General features: G+C 37.6%; 1 protein-coding gene across 8 annotated transcripts in view; it reads right to left on the reverse strand.

Annotated features, from left to right (window-relative positions):
• Window positions 1-15,212, reverse strand: part of MYO6 (myosin VI) — a 118,947-nt gene that overhangs the window by 8,846 nt on the left and 94,889 nt on the right. For 2 of the 8 annotated variants that reach the window (XM_039346613.1, XM_039346614.1), the window contains 13 exons: window positions 14,616-14,746; window positions 14,418-14,495; window positions 13,669-13,798; window positions 12,257-12,347; window positions 11,118-11,268; window positions 10,127-10,335; window positions 9,607-9,685; window positions 6,043-6,203; window positions 4,595-4,624; window positions 4,201-4,239; window positions 3,402-3,505; window positions 1,421-1,552; window positions 170-196 (listed from right to left, as the gene is read on the reverse strand). In XM_039346613.1, the coding sequence (XP_039202547.1) occupies window positions 170-196; window positions 1,421-1,552; window positions 3,402-3,505; window positions 4,201-4,239; window positions 4,595-4,624; window positions 6,043-6,203; window positions 9,607-9,685; window positions 10,127-10,335; window positions 11,118-11,268; window positions 12,257-12,347; window positions 13,669-13,798; window positions 14,418-14,495; window positions 14,616-14,746 (1,362 nt within the window). The remainder of the gene's footprint in view (window positions 1-169; window positions 197-1,420; window positions 1,553-3,401; window positions 3,506-4,200; window positions 4,240-4,594; window positions 4,625-6,042; window positions 6,204-9,606; window positions 9,686-10,126; window positions 10,336-11,117; window positions 11,269-12,256; window positions 12,348-13,668; window positions 13,799-14,417; window positions 14,496-14,615; window positions 14,747-15,212) is intronic. The other 6 variants (XM_039346616.1, XM_039346618.1, XM_039346619.1 and 3 more) reach the window with 4 other exon arrangements.

Consider the following 15,212-nt stretch of genomic DNA (forward strand, 5'->3'; position numbering starts at 1 on the left):
ATGTCTTTACCAACAATTCTTTAATTATATTTAAAACAGACCATATGAATGCTTCTAAAGAAGAAATATAACTGTAGCAAAACACAATTATGGTGTTATTATTAGTAAAATGGCTTCTGTTCCCCACCCCCCTTTTTTTCAAATTAGATGAAATAATCCTCCCACTTACTTGAGTTGTTCAAAAATGGTGCAAAATCTGAAAACAAAATTTAATACTGAGCATGCGAGAGAAAACAAGTCCATTGATCAATGGGGGAAAACTCCTTTTTGGGGTGTCCTATAAGTTGTGTCTTGATGGCCATGACCAGCCACAAGAGCTCTGTTTTTAGCTGAATGGATGCAAAGCACAAAAACAGCTTTGCAAACAGGGCTTCCAATATTTTGTTAGTATCAAATATGCAAGGGCATAATAATTCCATCATTTATATACAATTCCATCATAAACTGCAACCTAAAACATGTAATGCCACGTAGGAAAAACTACAAAGGAAGACCATAACTTTAATAACTTATTTCTGGCCGCCTAAGGTGGTCTCTCGTTATCTCAAGGGCTATTCAATATGATGACTATATATTACATCGATTATAGAATCTATATACCTTGAAATAGCTAGTAGTTCTTAAGAAACACAAGGGAAAATGTGTTATTTGCTCCTGCCTTGCTTACAGACTTCCTACATAGAATGCTGGATCAGATCAACCTTGGATTTTTTCAACAGAAACGGCCCAAATCCATTCCTCAGAATTCATGGTTCCCATTCTCCCAATATTCAATCTCAGAATCTAAGCAATCTAGTCTAGCTGCTTGATATAATTCTCAGCTCCCCAAAATCTCACTCTATTTCAGCAACATGCACAACAAAGGTCAAATCATTTCTTGAGAAAAGTCCATTTGGCTACCCCATGTACTATCTGATACAAGTCACATGGTTCCTTAATTTGGTTTGCTGAAATAGCACAAACCTTTTCAATGGTTCCTGACAAATGTTATGGCCCATCTGACTTTTAGTTAAACTATTGTGATAAGACGAAATTAAGAATCACCCAGCTTGTTAGCAAAACAAAGCTACAAACATCTGGATGGTTCTTAGTTCAGCACCAATTACTCCTAAATTAGCAATATACTACTATACTCCTTTCTAAATAGCAATACTCTATTACTAGCTTCCTTCAATAATCCATCATATTTAGCCTGGCCTTTCATCTCTCTCCTAAAACTGAAACTATCTCAACTTGCAATAGCATACAATGCTATTGGATTAGGATGCTGCCCATGAGAACAATTTAGTCAATGCGGTAAAAACAAGCTTCTCAATATTCTCTAGGCACTTTTGCTCACAAGGCTATTTCCCCTCCACAGACACACTTTTTTTTTAGGGGGGGGGAGGAAAAGAGGGATTAAATTAAGATTTTCTCTTACCATAATCAGTCACTGATTTGGGAGCCCGCTGTACCATTTCAGCATTACGTTTCTTGTTTTTGGCCTTCCAAGCATGATAAACCTTAAGCCGTCTATGAAACTCTTCTCTGCAAGCTGCCAGCAATTCAATATCTTTGATCCAGGAAAAGCACCAGGGATGGAATAAGTGAGAAACAAGTGAGAAAAGCAGATAGATGAATATGTTTATGAATTTGTTGACATGGAAAAAAAATTAGTTCACAGCTCCTTATATTTACAATATGACACACATATATATACAGGTAACTTGTAAGGGGAAAAAGGAAGGAGTATTTTCTAAAGCTTACATTCATAAACTATCCATGTTGTTATTTTCAAATATATCTAATTATTCTGCTATTTGCCAGGCTCTTTTAGAGATCAAGAAAAACCAAGGCCCCTTTCAGCTTTTGAGGCTCCAGCTCATAATGATAATGTTTGTTTGTATCTGACACATATTTTACTTTGTTGAAGTAAAGGAGTATACCCACACACCCCTCTGTTGTCTAAATTTTGGATTCCCTTTGAGCGTGAGATTCAGCCCAATTGGTCCACCCCTTCCTACTGGATTGACATATATGTGTGGAAAAGAGGGCTTAGGTACAGAGAGCATAGCCATTAGATCCCTATCCAACTGAACTTGCATTAAGTTACATGGTGCAGAGAAAGCTGCAGCCTCAGAAGTCGGAAAAATCAAACAAAAGTGTGTGCTTTCTGATTTTCTATAACCCCCCCCCACACACACACACATCGTGCCAAGCTCTGAAATAGACAATACCGAAATATCAGGATTTGGGGGCTCTCAATTTCAACCTGATTAATGGGGCAATTTGGCAGTCTCTCTCTCTTTCCCTGAGTCTTTGAGTCAGTCTTGGAGATTGCATGGACAAGTGTTTTTAGCAACAGTTTTGGAAGTGGTTTGTTATAGTGTTTTTCCTAGGACTGATGGAAAGTAACTGACTCAAGGTCATCCAGCTGGCTTTGTGTCCAAGGTGGGACTAGAATTCATGGTCTCACAGTTTCTACCCAGGTGCATTTATTACACTAAAATGGCTCTCAGTGAGGCAATATATCTACTTTTCTAACTGCTGCCTATTTAGGAGCTTTGTCTGCAAAATGTCCACTGTATAATCCCCACCATCTGCAAGGAAGGATGGAAAGCTACTGCCAGACAGCTTGATAATACTGGCTAGAAAAACTAATGGATTAACTACATATAAGGCATATCCCTATCTTTCCCTAACTAGGAGATTTAATATCACATCCAATTTAGTATCAGCATGTTTTTCTTTTTTCTTTTTTTTAAAAAAAGGATATGAGGGTGGATCCTAGCTTGGGGAAAAAGAAGACTTCAATGCTTTTAATTGGCTTCTTGGTTAATCAGGATCTGTCAATCCTGAGTTTGCTAGAAACAACTCTGCACAAGCGAGGAACATCTGATACAAGCCACATAGGTAGAATACAGCCTTCCAGGTGCTTACCTCCAACACTCCCAGTGACATTTGAAAGAGTGAAAGCTTTTAGGTCCATGAGTTGCACCTAAAGTTGGTACTCAACTCTAAATATAAATGGTTGATATTGACAATAGACCAAGCAAACTATTTAAAAGTCATTAGCAATAATCATTTTAGATTAAGTTTAAATGTAATGACTTTGCATTATATTCAGTTAATTAACCCTGCTGGTTCTTACAGGTAGCTTAATTTTTAATGCTTCACCCTTTCTTTTCTTTTGACATAGGGAGCTGTTTGAAATAACTTTGCTCAAGGCATTTTCTCCTTTAAAGCTGAATAAAGAATTATTTCGTGATCCAAGGCCTTGATTTTTCTTTTCTCTCTCTTTTTTTTTTTTTTTTTTGAGTCGTATCAAGGACTTCATTATATACTCAGGCTTTCGAACTTCTATGAGAGAAAAGAAATCCAAATATTGATGTGTCCTGTATTCCAAACAGGACCACACTCACCACAAGAGGTATTGATTGTATCTCGCAGGTCTGCATACTTCCACTTGCTAAGGTCATGCTTTTTAATGCCAGCTGCAGCTTTGGTAGCTTGGACTGAAGGTCCCCTAAACACATCCAAAGAAACAAAAAATACGGAAATATTCAAGAAAGAAACAAGTGAGCTCAATAATGCAAAGAGGAAAGGAGGAGTCATCAAAAAAGATAGGTGCGAAGATTGGTAAGATCCATGACATCCTTCTTAGGCATACTTACTTAAGAGAAAAGGAAATTTAGATTGTAAATTACTAATTTACAAACTAATTATAAATGCCATCTGAAACAACTCAATTGTTTTAAAACAGTTTTCAAAAAACCAAATGGACACATTATGTAAAGACCTAGTTGTCTGTGTGCAAGGGTCTAATGCTGGGGAATTAAGAATTCCAAATTTGGGGATGCTTGATAATGCATATGAGTTTTTTAAAAAAGAAAAAGAACAGAATGATTCTGCCTAGAGCAAAATAATGGCAAAACTTTATCAAAAAGTAATTCCTATTCATGCAATTCATAAATATAATACTGAATTAGAAAGAAAATTGGTACTAAAGAGGTGCAGTGAATGAATCTTGATTAGATTATATAATATTAGTATACATACATACATACATACATATATATATATATATATATATATATATATATATATATATATATATATAAAATTAAATGGAATTTATAAATTAATTGTCTTTTAATTTATCTTATAGTTATTGCATTTGGTGATTAGACTGATTTCTTTCTGGCAATCTGTTACACCCACCTAGATAAGCATTCTGACATTTCTATAGCCATTTGTTCCCTATAAAAACATGAGGAATGTATGTTAGGGAGTTAGGATACAAGATTTAATGCATTATTTTAACAATATTAACTGATACATATTATAATAAATAGTCTGAATTAACCAGTTCTTTGTACATATAACCTTTCAGGTACGCAATATTTAAATCACAGGAACTTGCACCTACATATAATTGATCTGATTGACTGATATTCAAATGGAGTGTATTGGTTGCATGCTCAAATCGTGATTAATTAGGAAAAATTAAAGTGAATTATTTTGCAAATTGCTTTTAAAGTGAACATTAGAATAATTTTCCCCTCCCGCTCTCAATTTTTATAGAATGTCCCAAAAAGGAAAAAAGTTTTCATACGCAGTCATTTGACTCCTTGTTCCACTGAGTCTGAGAACAGAACGTATTTCGATTAGTCTGAAGCTCTCCTAAATTGGACAATGATCTACTACATTACAAGATCATCCTGGATACAAAATGATGTTCTTACAAGATCACCAGAAATCTGATTTCAACAAGTGATCTTATTTATTTAGGTTGTTAAGTGATAGATGCATTGACTTTTCCTTTCTCTCACCACAATCATCCCATAAGGTACTTCACACTGTAAGAAGGGGATTGGCTTGAAGACTCACCATGAACATCGCAGAATAGAGGCACTAGGAATCCATCTCGTTTCAATCCCAAGCTATGGCTTCCATCAAACAAAACTCGATGGTGAAATTGTACTCAAACCCAACAGAAAAATAAATACCTATATAAACATATCTGCTTAAAAAGAAGCTGCTTCTTAGGCCAAGTGTTTGGGAGAACATGCAGGAAACTAGGAAATAACGCATGTGCTCATAGGGTTTATTCCAGGCAGGCAGGAAGGGAGAGAGGAAGAAGGAAGGGAGGGAAAACATTCCCCGAACAAGAAAATGTTGTCTCATTTTTGATATGACACTGATCTGTCTTTTAATGCTGCAAGCATAACAAGAATAATAAATAAGGCAGTCTAAACGTTAGATAGCTTTCCACACTAATAAAGAATGTGATCTGTTTGGTATTTGATATGCGTGTTGGGTGAATCCAGCCAAACATGATTTAATTCAACAAACAAGCCTCTTCCAAACTTGATGTATGAATCCCAGTATTAATTCTGCTCAAAGAGCAATTTATGAGGCGCTAAAGTGGAATTAAACCACACCAATATGGGTCAATATGGAAAATTCTCAAATGACAAATCCTTCCATTGCTTGTAGCACTGTATTGAAGGATACCATTTGACCAAAGGTCTCCAAACTTGGCAACTATAAGACTCGTGGATTTCAACTTCCAGAATTCTCAGAAAGTTGCCAAGTTCTGAGATCCCTCATTGAGACTGAACTGGGATGGAGAGGCATAGCAAAATTCTTAAAAGAATTTTTACTTTTTTCCTCTTTCCACAAAGTTCAGAAACTGTTTTCTGAACTATGCTCCCAAATCTTTGAAAGAGATAGCTAGTACAGATGCCTAAGCAACATCTGTTATAGCAGCTTTCCCATATTGGCACCCTCCAGATTTTCTGGAACTCAAAACACAATATCCACAATTGCTTGCAGCAATGGCTAAAAGCTATCCTTGTTGGGAATCAGAGGAGCTGCTGGCAGAAGATTGAGGAAGGCTGTGGTGTAGAGTAGCCTCCAGGTTATGAGTGTTCAAAAACACGAAGACATGCAGCATCACGTTTGCTTAATTTAATACAGTGTTCTCGTTATCATCATCACGATTATACAACTTATTATACAACTGCTTTTTCCAGCAGCATAACCGATAAAATACAATACCTGCGCAAACTTGGGTCCAGCTGAGCCTCATCATTGATGAGCTCAGCTTCACTTTGGGCAATTCGCAAAGCCAGCTCATGATCTCTACGCTCTTGCTCAAGGATGGTTTGCTGCTGACTCGCTTCTTCGCGTTCTCTGGCCAGCTGAACCTCAACTTCAGCCTGCAGAGCCATGAAAAAGATAATTTAACTGAAATATCTATTTTTTTTCCATTGGTAGACTGACTGTCTAGTGATGCTAGATCCAATATAGCACGCTAGAAGCCATGCAACTAGGATTTTTGGAACCTGTACTCTTGAGAATATCTTAAGAAATACCACTTTGTGGCTTGCAGCTACAATCTAGCCCAGTGGTTCTCAACCTGTGGGTCGGGACCCCATTTGGGGTCGAACGACCATTTCACGGGGGTCACCAAACAAGGCTGTCCACCATTTTTTTCCCCTTTTCTTTGGCCACACCCCTGGTACCTGGTGATGTATAAGTGATTGGAGGTCACCACAACATGGGGAACTGTATTATGGGGTCGCGGCATTAGAAAGGTTGAGAACCACTGATCTAGCCCAATTATGTACAAATGGTTACTGCTATTCAGTCGTAATTTATTATAACCACAGATGAAGTAAACTAGGATTCAAACAATCTTAAAAGGTAAAGTCTCCTTCAAGTCAATTTTAACTCCTTCATTAAAAAGGAAAAAAAAACTTCTTCATGAAAAAAAATCTGCCACTGTCTTCTGTTTTTTCTTTCATTTCGTACTGTAGCCTTGCATTCCTTGCAGTTCCTCTCCTCTCTGAATACCAACCTCAGACAAGTTGGCCAGGCACTGAGACCTATTTAGATAGGAGTCTCTTAGTTTACCCTAAGCTAATTTAATCCAAAAAATATAAAACTATAAGGAGTCCAGTCTGACTGATACTTAAAACTGCACTACAAACTATAAAATAGACTAACTGTATCAGAAACAGCACAACCTTGATTTCAAATTCAGGGGGGCACAGGCATGGATGGAGAAGAGATTATTCTGCATCATCCATAAACTATCAGATGGTCAATATCTCAAAATATTTTATCTTAAGTTGTAGCTTTTGTTAATACCGATTTTTTATTATATTTCTTATTTTGATTATTGCTATTGTATGTTGCCTACTACACTGTGTCTGAATATTTATTCAAACTGTAAAGTAGCATGCATTTAGCTGACTAAATAAATCTCTTGGCTCAAGATTTTTAATGTTTTCCTCTGTATTGGTCCGCCTCTGGAAGCTGATGAAAAGTAACACAGTTGTTAGCTAAATACTTTTTGGGAGCGGTAAGTGGACTCAGTAACTCAGCTCACTACTTTTGATTATAATTAAAATCCCTATGTCCACTGAGATAGATAAATAATCAGAGCTACTGAAAGATGAGAAAAAATAAATCCTTTAGTGCTGCAGTTCCTAGAGCTATGCTCAGAAAATTGTTTTCAATAAAGCAGATTTAAATTTACAGTTAGGAAGGAAGGAAGGAAGGAAGGAAGGAAGGAAGGAAGGAAGGAAGGAAGGAAGGAAGGAAGGAAGGAAGGAAGGAAGTTCAGAGACTGGAAGCCCTTTATATTAGGAAGGGCTAATATATATAGGAGACTAAGGTTTAGTAAATAGAAGCAAAATCTTAATGCAGGAATGAATTAGAACTGCATATTGAAAACCAAAATAAAGTCTTTGTTTAAAAAAAAAATAAAATGCTTGTGAAGTTATCATTTATCAGAGACTGGACAATCATTTGTCCGGAATGGTATAGGGCCTTCCACTTGAGCAGGGAATTGGACTACATGTCTTCCAAGATCCCTTCCAACTCTGTTATTCTGATAGCTTCTGATCATGGTATTGATAAAAATGCATGATATACTTCCAGAATTTTTATCTACATAATGAATCAAGGAAGAAGTACCATGAGATCTGAAGGGAGCTTGGACAACAGAATCTGTTGGGCTAATTCTCCCGTAGCCAATTCTCTTTCTGATCATCCTATCTGCTTTTACAGTTGGCAAAAGTGGCCAGAACAGCAACTTCCTTTTTGTTATTGTTGACTGGACTTGTAAAAGTATCATCTGGCAGACTAACCAATACTTCTGAAGCCATAACAGGAATAAGCAGTAGGCAGCTGAACCAATCAGGTGCTGCCATTGGGCAAAGGGGTGATCCTAACGCAACTTTGATAATCTCGCTGGGCACATACCCATCCATTCTCTACTTAAAAATTATCCTACACTGTCAACACATGTCTAAGGAATGTGATTATGCTGATTGTGGCATTACCTCAAGGCCATCTCAGACACTTGGCCTCAAAACATGCTTTGAGGTTAGTTTCAGAATGGCAGAATAAGGGAATTGTTTTTATTGTATTGAAAGACAGATTCATCCTAAGATGATATATTTAATTGACTTAAGTGGTAAAATTGTAGAGAATATTGTAGTGTTCTGCAGGCTCCTACTTCTAAAGTATGAGCTTTGTACATCTTATGGAAATTATGAAACTGACAGCTTAAAACTCAAGCAATGGTGTGCCAAAACACTTATGCTGATACAGTCTGAAAATTTCACTTGAACTTCCTTTTTCCAAGAGCAAATACATGAAGTTATCCTAGCAGTTTTCCTAGAATGATGAGTTGGCATCATAATTTATTCTGATCATGATATTACCATGTAATCTTTCTTTTTGCTATGGATGTTTTCTTATGCAGATCTCTGTTTTAGATTACTCAGTGTAGCATTCATCAAAAGAAAAGCTGACTAAATATGGCCTGGGAGAAAACTCTACAGAAAGGAACATCTGCTTTGCTACTGAGACTGGAAGGAAGTCTACAAAAAGGTTATTGCCCAGGCTTGGCAAAGCATGTTTTACAGATTTCTATACTAAGGCATACAGGACTGACATAACGAACAAAACTCCCTGGACAAGAAACAAACAGAAAATTAGGTTCAGTTCTTCAATTGTTGGCACTGTGTGTATTAATCATTAAGTATACACAAAAGGTATTGAATTCTGACCATTCCCATTTAGATTTTGTAATTCATAATCAATAACATATAATATAAAGGGATTGCCATGGTGGCACAGTGTTTAGAATGCAATAATGGAAGCTGACTCTGCCCATTACCAGGAGTTCGATCCTGACCAGCTAAAGGTTGACTCAGCCTTCCATCCTTCTAAGGTTAGTAAAATGAGGACCCAGATTGTTGAGGGCAATATGCTGACTCTGTAAACCGCTTAGAGAGGGCTGTAAAGCACTATGAAGTGGTATATAAGTCTAAGTGGTTTTGCTGTTGCTATTGCCACTTTCCACTCCCTCACAAATCAGCAGCAGAGAAGATTTCTCTGGAGTAAAATAGTTGGTGGCAGTATGTCTAGTTGGATCATCCCAAACGTTGTGGTGAGAATGCAACATGGTCATAGTAGGATGGTTTGAAGACCCCCTGGGCATCAGAAGAAGCCCAAGTCATCACATCCCATACATGTGCATAGCCCATTATATCTGTGGATCAAGGTATGGAAAATGCAGCACAATAAATTTCTATCCAGCCTCACCTGAATTCTTCTTTCTTCATCCTCTCTTTTTTTCCTTTCTTCTTCTTCCAGTTTTCTCTTTGCTTCAATCTCATATTTCCTAGGTAGGAAAAATTGAGAGCCCATTAGATACAGACAAACATTAAAACCCCTTCACTCACTTTCCAATAAATGTTTATTTTTTTCCCTTTGTAACAGAACTCTGTTTCTGCTTGGAAACAGCAGTCACTTCCAAAATATGGCATTTGTTTAAACAGTTGATGTTGGAGATGACCAGACTGAGCCTGAGAGAGGAGTCAAACGCATCATAAGTCACGAGTCCCTGCATGCCCGCAAGAGATCTAAGTCCAGCCCACCTTGAATGACTCTCTTATCTCCCACTCATTTCCCTTGACTGCTAGTTGCTCAGATTCTTGTAAAAGAGCTTAAGCTTGCAATAAATCTTTATACTCATTTGAACTGCTTGAATCTCCTGATTTCCCTGATGCTTGACATTTGCCTTTGCTTCTATCACTCTCCATCTAGATTATTTCATACTCACAGTCGCCTTTCTTCTTCTTCCTTCTTCCGACGTTGCTCCTCTTCCTCATGCCTTCTCCTTTCTTTCTCCATTTCTTCCTGGATGCGTCTCAATCTTTCGGCTTCCTCCTCTTGCTGCTTCTTTTTCTGAAGGGCACTCAAAAGTTTCTCAGAGCTTTTAACTAGGGCGTCATATTCCTTCTGAATCTGTTGTCTAGGCATTACAGTGGCCTGTAAAAGAAGTCGTAAAAAAATCACAATAATTTGCACATCTCCAGCAGAAAGAAAATGCATCACAGCAAGAATACGGGAACTATGTCCATCCATCAAAGCTGCAAAATGGATGTGTTAGATTTTCCTAAGCTTTCCCCACCTATTTTGATTGGATAAACCTTATACTTCAAACCACAAGCAGCCCCCCTGGTATAGTGCAGATTGTTATTCATGAATGCTGAATATAGCACAAGACTTGTAATCCTAAGTCTACATCTTCTGTTTCTTATTAAAAAGTGCTATGTCTATACCATCAAATTGTAAAGGGATAAAATGGGACTTGTGTCCAGCCCTTGAAAAATGTAGAAGATGCATGCTTTTGAAAGTATGCAAAGCAATGTGTGTCAAAATTTGAGATGCTAGAAAATGGTTGAATGAAGTGGGGAAAATCTCTGCATTTTCACCTAACCCATGGGGAAAAAAACAAGTAATAGAAAATTGACTGAATTCTATAAACATATGGTAATATGCTTTTTTTTTTTTTAAAAAAAAAAAAAGGATGTCATATTCCAATTCTGTCAACGCTAAAAGTTTTGGATTGCCAAAATAGCCAAAGAAAGTAAAACAATTAGGATTTGAAATGTTATAGCTGGAAGTCAATCTGGTACCTACAGGTATTGGTCTCCAACTGATAAAGATATTTCCATGGTCTCCCTTTTGGTCGTGCACACTGGAATCAAAGACCTCTGCTAGATCCTGATACAAAGTTATTTTTTCTATAGCATAAAGTGTCCTCCTACCTTGATCTTGGCCATCAGAGCATCAATGGACATCTCAAGGTCCTTGACCTGCTTGCTCATTTCTGCCTTCCCCTCTTTTAGAGCAGTTACTACTTCATTGAATTTATCTAGTCTCTTTTTCAGTGTGCGAAGCTTTATTAAACCATCTATGCTGTGAAAGGAATGTTAACATTTTAAATATGAGAGATAAATAAGAAAACAGACAGCTATTGTTCAAACTCTGTGCCTTCAGTTTACTTCTGAATGAAGTCATAATAGTAGGATTACAATGGGCTTCGTATTATCCATTTGGTCCATGTTGCAATTAAAATTTGGAACAAAAAATATGGACTAGTAGCTTTGGGAACTCCCACAAACATAAAAATAGATACATTTAAAAAATATGCTCTGCACAAATGATTACATTATATGTGTTCTGCTCGAATAGGTCCAAGATTGTAATGAAGGATTCCTAACTTCAGTGCCTGGAGATTAAACTCCTCTAGTACTGAAAACCTAGGACGGTCAGTATGGGGGACAACACAACGGAAGTGTCAATAATACTTGGGCTTATTTTTTAAAATTCAGTGAAACCCCCATTTCTGGTTAGTGAGTGCAACCGATCTGTTCAGATGATTCTTTCAGAACAATTAGGTCATGGCGTCTCTCCTCTTCTCCCCTCTCCTTCCAACTCTTCTATCTGAATGTGGGATAGCACTGCTAACCTCTGTATGGCAACTGATGCATTTCCAAGTTGTTTTGGCATACATCTGGAGTATGCCATACCTATATGAATGTGCAAAACTAGCTTGCCGTGTAAGCAAGAATATGAATGTTGTGATTCTCCTCTTTGTGGCCCACAGGGACTTGCCACTGGTCGATAAAGAAACACTAACAGCAAAAATGAAAAGATTTAACCATCTATATTATTTCTAAGTAGAAACTTTGTAGGAGAAGATATGGCAATATCCTGCCCAGGTAATTGAAGGGCTGATCCTTTGTTACCAGTTTCCACAAACTGCGATTGCACCAATGCTATATTATTAGTCCAGGTATATGAGTGCCTGCAAATCCTTCCCATTAGATTTTACTATTCAGCACCTCATGAGATTTACTAGCAAGCAGGACATTGCAAGTATTTATATAGGTCTTCTTCTTACCGTGGTTGATGCTTTCTCTTGCACAGCCACATACGAATTGTCTTTTGTATTTTAATACAGGCACTAGCTCTGTACTTGATTTTGTTTTTCACTGAAATTAAAAGGAAGAAAAAAGTAAGAGAAACCTTATCAACAAATGTCTAAATAGAGAACCCACCTAATTCAGAGAGAGAGAGAGAGAGAGAGTAATACAGAGAGACAAAGAGAGACAGAGACAGAGGAGAGAGGGAGGGAGGCATATAAGACAGACAGACAGACAGACAGATAGACAGACAGACAAATGCACACACTGACAGTTACACAGACAGACAAACAAGCAGAGACAGAGAGTTAGATTTTATTCCAATGGATACTATTTCCTTCTTTTATATGTGATTAAGATGCAAGGGTTGCTAACAATTCTTGGGTCAGTGAGACTCGTACTTCAATTCTCAATACTTTTTGTATAAAACTTAGCTGGAACTGAAGAGTTAAGAAACTTTTCCATTTTAATATTTGACTTGATCGATTAGTAGCATTTTTACAATTTTGACAATGATCCCTTAAACCAGTGCTTCTCAACGTTTGTGTGACGGCGCCCCCCGTCACACAAACGTGCCGCGCATGCGCGGCCCCCCATGTGCGGCGCCGCACACATGCGCGCTGCAGCGCGCATGCGTGGCACCGCCCCCATGTGCGGCGCGCATGCGCGGCGGCGGCCCCATGCGCGGCGGCGCCCCCCAAGGGGGGAAAATGGCGGATCGCCTTGTTTGGCGACCCCCGAGAAATGGTCGATCGACCCCAAATGGGGTCGCAACCCATAGGTTGAGAACCGCTGCCTTAAACAAAGCATGTGGAAAATATTAGTACAGTGCCTGTAAACCCACAGGAGTTTTAAAAAATTAAATTGACAAAATCTCACAAGATCACAAAATCTTGCAAGACTTTGGTGTTCTCTCAGGTGTCTTGTGGGATTTCAGAAAAGGACACAACTTTCAGCATTATTGGACAAATAAACACAAAATCAAGATTAATATTCCTAAATTGTTGTAATTTTTGACAATCACACACCATTTCAGCCATTTCTTTATGAAAAGAAAATATTCTAGTCTTCCAAGTAAACTTAAAAAGACACAGTTGTGGGTAGTTTTTTAAATTTTACTCACATGATAGCAATAGCACTTAGATTTATATACCGCTTCACAATGCTTTACAGCCCTCTCTAAGCGGTTTACAGAGTCAGCACATTGCCCACAACAATCTGGGTCTTCGTTTTACTGGAAGAATGGAAGGCTAAGTCAACCTTGAGCCAGTGAGAGTCGAACTGCTGCAGTTGACAGAACTAGCTTGCAATACCACATTCTAGCCACCACGGCTCAGTAGGTGATTCTCTCCCTATCACTCCATCTCACAAGGTAATTTTGAATACCTACATTTGATAACTGATAAAGAACACCACTGGACCTTCTTCCAACGGCTGCAGATAAGCCAATGGTTCACACGTTTAATTAAGTCAGCAAGATGATCTGGATCAGACTTCATTATTTGATCAAATTCTGCAAACTGAACACAGGGTGGGGAGGAAATACCATTTAAGATAACCAACAAGAATGTTGACAGATGGAGAGTTCTGTTGTAAACAGAATGTTGCAGTCATGACAATGTGTAGAGAGATCCCAGTGGTTGCCATGAGCTTCTGAACCCTAGTCATGATACTTTATAACATCTGGAATATGCCTATTTTTATATATTTGTCACTCAGTACAAATTGTGACTACCTATTCTGATAGTAATATAGAGAGTCTCAGCTTCATGCTGGGGATGAAGTTAAAGAACAGAAATGAAGCAATAAAAAAGTCTTATTTATCTGCCTTTTAGGGAATATAATCTTAGTAAATGATTATAGGGAGGTTAACCACCACACTGAGCACAGGAATACCACTCTTAGCACAAGTAGAGCTATAAACAAAATATTTTCTACCCATACATTAAACGTAGAGATGGCCATGTCAATTCAGATCTTAGCAATGATCAGATTACAATGCATCTTCTTATGAAATTACTTTTAAAAAAGGTAATGTTATCCTTTATTTTAATTATTTTGCAGGCAAGTTGAAGAGAAATTAATTTTAAAAAATCAATTTGTGCTCATTTATACTTCAGAGATATCAACACTACTTACCTTGCCAGGTCTAAAGAACACTTTGGTTAATCCAAATTTATAATCTAGTTCATTTAAGCCAAGGGCTTTGAAGAGAGCCTGAAAGAAAAGAAAGACAGTTTTACAAATCCTCTGAAGGAACGAAAATATCAATGAATATCAATCAACCCACCATGAAAAGGGAACTTATAAAAGCATTTGCATTCTGAATATAAATACCTTGCAGAAGAGTCTCGGATCCAGACGGGTCAGTTTTGCAGGCATATATTTTTTATACATGTTATAAAGTTCATGGAATGAGGCTCGTGATGGGAAACCACCTTGCATCAAGTCCAAAACAGACACCATGCCTAGAGTAAAAGTTAGGCAACAAAAGAATCGCCACTAAATTAAGATGACATCATTATATTTTAAGACTGGTGTAAACATAAATAATTAGCTGAAAGAAGAAACATAAGCCCTTATAAAGTCATTGTGGTTGAAGATGAAAAATGAGCTTCATGTTTGAGTGAGTCTCTGTTGACGTTTCCAAATATTAGTCCCAGTGGTGGGATTCAGATGGTTCAGACCACTTCGGAAGAACCGATAGCTAATTTTTTATTGCCCAGGCCCAGAATGGACTTCCAGAAGCGGCATCCACACAGAGAACTGGTTGTTTTTTTTTTTTTTTTTTTATTGAAATTTTTCAAAAGTTTTACAAATAAAAATCCACCCCCCCCTCCCCAACCACCCCACCCCCCCCCCCGACTTCCCAGAACTGAATATAGGATTATTTAACAAATATTTTAAAAATAACATTTGCAATTTATAAAATAA

This window comes from Crotalus tigris, unplaced genomic scaffold (genome assembly GCF_016545835.1).
Source record: "Crotalus tigris isolate CLP2741 ecotype Arizona unplaced genomic scaffold, ASM1654583v1 scf7180000018016.4438896, whole genome shotgun sequence".
Lineage (NCBI taxonomy): Eukaryota > Metazoa > Chordata > Lepidosauria > Squamata > Viperidae > Crotalus > Crotalus tigris.